The 5,178-nt window shown below is 37.8% G+C and overlaps 2 protein-coding genes across 2 annotated transcripts; one reads left to right on the top strand and one right to left on the bottom strand.

Annotated features, from left to right (window-relative positions):
* The first annotated feature begins 6 nt into the window (after positions 1-6).
* LOC119617331 lies at positions 7-2,311 on the top strand. The gene is made up of 2 exons (XM_037977346.1): positions 7-113; positions 373-2,311. Exon 2 carries the CDS (start codon positions 378-380, stop codon positions 1,383-1,385), a length of 1,008 nt encoding a protein of 335 aa, XP_037833274.1. The 5' UTR covers positions 7-113; positions 373-377; the 3' UTR covers positions 1,386-2,311.
* LOC112450070 lies at positions 1,772-4,237 on the bottom strand. Its single transcript, XM_025003359.2, has 3 exons — positions 3,673-4,237; positions 3,244-3,476; positions 1,772-2,985 (listed from the first exon to the last, which is right to left on the bottom strand). Exons 1-3 carry the CDS (start codon positions 4,101-4,103, stop codon positions 1,928-1,930), a joined length of 1,722 nt encoding a protein of 573 aa, XP_024859127.1. The 5' UTR covers positions 4,104-4,237; the 3' UTR covers positions 1,772-1,927.
* Between the last annotated feature and the right edge of the window lie 941 nt (positions 4,238-5,178).

The raw sequence follows: 5,178 nt of genomic DNA, 5'->3' as shown, positions 1-5,178 counted from the left end.
AAGAAGAAGGGATGCAACTCCCAGCAGGTGTCCAGAAGATGGACATCAGTGTACACCCTCTTCCATCTCTCCAACTGAGTGTGGAATAGAGGCTGGTGCTGATCTATATAATGGTATGAAACCTTATTACTAACCTGACCAAGACGGCCTGCAAACTCATTTGGATTTTTATAAAGGGACGTAGATCTGTGTGTTCCTAAATGTTAACATATTAATTATTGCAGAATAGAATAGTCACTAGTGGGATTAATCAGTTAGCAATGTTCATATTTGTTGCGAACAGGTATTTGCCCACAGTGTGACTGATCACCCAGAATGTAACCATTTGTTTTTTGTAAAGATAAGAATGTAAAATTTGTATTTATTTTTCAGAAGGTATGGTCCCAAAGACTGTCCATGATGACCTCCAGCTGAAGTACAGCCAACTTCATACAGAGTGTGATAACCTGCGTGAGGACATCAACAAACTGAAAACAGAGAATGAACAATTAAAAGAAATGCTCGGGACTGCTCAGTTCTCTTTTGCGTCACTGAAGTGTAAAGCAGCACAGGTGCTGTTTTTCACAGGTCTAACCAGTGCCCTCTTTAATTGGGTCCTGCAGACGGTTAAGGGCAGTGTTGAGGTCATCCGTGGCTCTCTGACCCTAGAGGATCATCTTTTGGCTGTACTCATGAAACTCAGATTAGGACTCACCAACAAGGATATTGCATTCAGATTTAATGTTAACGAATGTGACATCTCTAAAATCTTAAGAAGTTGGCTGCCTATTATGTCTCAGATTTTGAAACCTTTAATCAAGTGGCCAAGTAAGCATGCTATATTAAAGAATATGCCAAAATGTTTCAAACCTAAATACCAGCGTTGCAGGTGCATTATTGACTGCACAGAAATTTTTATTAACAGACCAACAAATTTAACAGCCAGAGCCCAAACATATTCAAATTATAAGAGCCATAACACGGTTAAGTATTTGGTTGGCATGTCACCTGCAGGAGCAATTACATTTCTGTCTGCAGGTTGGGGTGGGCGTGTTTCTGATAAACAACTTACAGCCGAGTCTGGATTTTATGACCTTCTACAAGTAAATGATGAGATACTAGCAGATCGTGGTTTTACCATTAGAGATGAGCTTGCCTTGCGTGGTGCTACCCTGAGGATCCCTCACTTTACCAAAGGTAAAAAGCAGTTGTCTGCTCAAGAGGTGGAAACATCGAGGCGTTTGTCCAATGTTAGAATACACATTGAAAGAATAATAGGGAGATGGAAAACTTTCCGAATTCTTACTACTGTTATTCCTTTATCACAGGTGGACCTGTTAGATGACATTGTAATTGTTTGTGCAGCATTGACAAACATTTGCAAATGCATAGTCCCTAGAAAATAAATTAAAAGCCCTTAATTGAATTGTGCCAAAATTAAGGCCTTAATGTTGTTAACATCTATGAATTGAGGTTTAAATGTCATTGAAAATTATTTTTTTTAAAAAAATGATTGCCTAAGTATTTTCACTGCATAAGCTCATTGAACATTCAAAAGCTGTGGTTTAAAACATTTTGCAGCAGTTTTGGTTCATAATGTGTGTTGTATCCAGTTTGCTTTTGAATATTGAGATTTTTCCTCATTCCTCTGTTGTATGATATATTTGAAAATCTTAAATGAAATATGCAGATATTTTGCTTTGTGTTTTGCCATTGAAAAGAATACAATTCAATCAGCTGATACCTGTGTAAACCCTGTGTAAATATTAATAAAGTATTCAAGAGTCAAGGAAACATTAAAATATATTTATTCTTGTGCATGTAACCAATAATAAAAATAACAATATTAAACAATCTTGTCATAAGATGCACACTGAGAACCTTAGTGCATACTTTGAATGGTAAGCACAGGAACAGTTACAACTCTATGTTTCAGAGTGCATTTTTTCTAGTTTTTCTGTTTTTTGCACTGATCACAATACCATTCTTTAGCCTTTCTTTTTACTTTTGCACATTCGTAGTGGAAATGCCTATTGCACTTTGCACAGGTGGTTATTTTACCAAATTCTGGCCGTTTACATTGCGAGCAGACTGTAGGTGCTTGCTGTTTTGGGTCCATGCTGCGTGTTAACAGCTCAGGCAGAATACTTTGTCTGAAGAACTGTTCAGCAATAGGAAGGACTGTGTGCAGCATTTCTTCATCCTTAGCAACACGAGTAATGAGTAGATCCCGCTGTGTCCAAATCACAAAGTCACAGTACTGGACAACACATACAAAGATGTGAAGTTGAACTTGATGGTAGTATTCATGGTTTGTCTTGAGATGGAATGATTTGTCAAGACAAAAGTCAGGGTCCTCATGGCTTCCTTGAAGACCGTTCTTGTATTTGTAGGGGCATTTTATCTCTACAGTTCCTCTACCACAACAGCTACAGTTTGCCACTCCATCAGGTGATGCCCCGAGATGTGGATGTTCTGGATGTACAACAAGACCACAAAGTGCCACATTAAAGTTTTGATGATGTGCTTTCATTGCTTTTGTGTAGGATTTTCTGGCAGTAGGCTCATTGTCTCTTCCCCATTTTATTGCATTTATACCAGATAGATCTTTGTTGTCATAGTGCATTATCTGTTTGACTAAATGTGTTTTAGCTGTCTCAGTTCTAACAGTACATACACGATGTAGGGTGGTGCTAGTTATACGTCCTATTCTGTGTGTTTGCCAAGCCTGTGACTGAGCCTGATTTTTGGTAATGGATTCAAGGTTCACACACTTCTCCTGTGTCATTGTCTTTTTCAGTCTGAAAAACGTCTCATCACTTTTTTCTCTTAATTCATTTGAGGAAACACCTCTCAAATTCTCATCATAAAGAGCTGCCAGAGGTTCCAGTAGGTCTTCGTTCTCAGATTCTGATGCAGTGTCTGTGTCACTGCAGTCCAAGCTAGTGAGCACAGCTGCTTTGGGTGCCAGTGCTTTCAGCTTCTTAATGTGTTCATCTGTCACCTCTAAATACATAAAAAAGCAGATGTTAGATGGCGCATGCAAACAAATTGTGTAGGACACAACATTGCATTGTCGTATAACATAATAACACTATGACCTATTGTAAACAGAAAGAGTAAAGTTGTTTTCACTGTAACATCCAGTGTCTAGTGGAACAGTATTTGAAGCCTGTGACAAAACCTTGCTCCAGGTGATAGCAGCAGTTATCAACTTTTAAATATGCTTATGAACAGTTAAATATGATGTAAAATAAATCATACCTTTGACATTGACCTTTCCATGGTTTCTTCTGGCTTGCTGCAGTAAGCCGGTAGCTGTCCACTTTGGCCGTCTGACACAAATTTCACTCAATCTGGCTGCCTTCACTTCTCTTCTGGATGTGAGAAGCCATTGGTTTGTCCCTGAGGTACAAGCCTGCTCCGTCTTTCCAAACCTGACCCATAGTTCGACTTTGAGCATCAGTGCAGCAGCATGCCTGCAGCATGACCCAAGGCTGAGAAAAAAAAAAAACAATATAGCCTAATTTGTTTGGTGATAAAACTACATATGTGCAATGCTCAATAACTGCAGCAAATTAGCTGTGACATGTTTATAACAATATGAGGTTACATAGCAGTGGAAAGCAACTTATAATAATAATAATAATAATAATAATAATAATAATTTTGTTGTATTATTCATCGACATACCCAGCCATACAGGTGCAGTTTGCGGTCAGGATGCAGTTATTTTTCTTGTTCACAACCACCCAGACTTTATACATTTCGGTCCTCTTCCCTTGTCTTTGACTTGGCAGCACTTCAGTCTTCAGGGCCACGAAGTTTTCTATGTTGTAATCGTGAAATAGTATGTCCTGAACATGGTTGTCTGTTACATAGCAGTAGGCATCCAGTGTCTTGTAGGACTTCAGGCTCTCCCGGGAATAAACACTTGGTGTCTCGATCAGGTAGGAATGAATGTCCGGCCACTGAATTTTGGGCCATTTTTTCTCGTCATTTATCCACTCACCTGCATGTAACGCGTATGGGTCATTAAGACGTATTCCATTAACTAGTGTTAATTTAGCAGCATAACTTATTTTATCACTAGGTGATAAACTGTTGTAGTACGCTGACAACATCGCTAGCTAACACATCGCAACTGCTAAATAACCGCGTATAATCACAACATTCGACCAGATGCTTTAAAGGACCCGGCACTTTTTGCAGTCAAGATGCGCGCGCATCCGCCGTGTTGATAAACAAATAATCCCTCTATAGCACACATAAAATATCACCACAATTTGTTGCTTAAAACTCGGGATTGCTCTGCTTTCTCCTACCCTCCACCTCCACAGTCAGAAGCCAGACTGAACCAGTGGATGGCATACTAGTTTGGCTCAGTGTCTGTAGCCCTCTGCCCAAGATTTTTTTTTTGCGAACAGCTCCTGTATAAATATAAAATATTTATTGTCAAGGAAATAGATGTTACTAATGGAGGGGTAGGAGTGATAAAATTAAATAAATGAATATAACTTGAAATGCATATGTGTAAATCTCCCTTTGATTATTTAAATGTATCATGAAATTATAAAAAAAACATCATTAAATAACTAAATGTACCACTAAATAACTGAATGTACCACTAAATAATTAAGTATATCATTAAACAATTAAAGATTTCATAAAAGTATAAAATATGCAAATAAATAATTAAATGTCCCATGAAATGATTAAATTTACCTTTTTAAATTGGGAATTTAAAAAATATTTTTTTTTTAACAAAAGCTTCTATTTTGTAGTACATTTAATTATTTCACTGTGTATGTATTTATTTCATTGCTCCTGCGAGGCGCTGTTGTCATTAAATAATTTAATTATTAAACTGTCAAGCTTAGCCATCAAGACGTCTGATTTTTATTTCGATCGGGCATTTATTCTGATTTCTTATGTCCATGTAAAAGTGCCGATTGTCTCCTTCGGCTTGCAGAACTCATTCTGTGACAGCATTCCAAAATTTAGATATTAAACAGTGGGACACCTGAGTTGAATGAACTACTCGGACACTCAAATTAAATTTGCAGCTGTAATACCAGCAGAGAAATGCATCACGGAGGACTTTCATGATAGTTTACCTTCCGTCTTGTGCTCTGTCTTGCCCTACTCATTTCTGTATAGAAACAACATTCGTCATATGCATGGCTATGTTTACAAGGT

The sequence above is a fragment of the Kryptolebias marmoratus genome, linkage group LG9 (genome assembly GCF_001649575.2).
Source record: "Kryptolebias marmoratus isolate JLee-2015 linkage group LG9, ASM164957v2, whole genome shotgun sequence".
NCBI lineage: Eukaryota > Metazoa > Chordata > Actinopteri > Cyprinodontiformes > Rivulidae > Kryptolebias > Kryptolebias marmoratus.
Note: the sequence above shows the minus strand (reverse complement) of the source record. Positions and strands in the feature narration are given on the sequence as shown.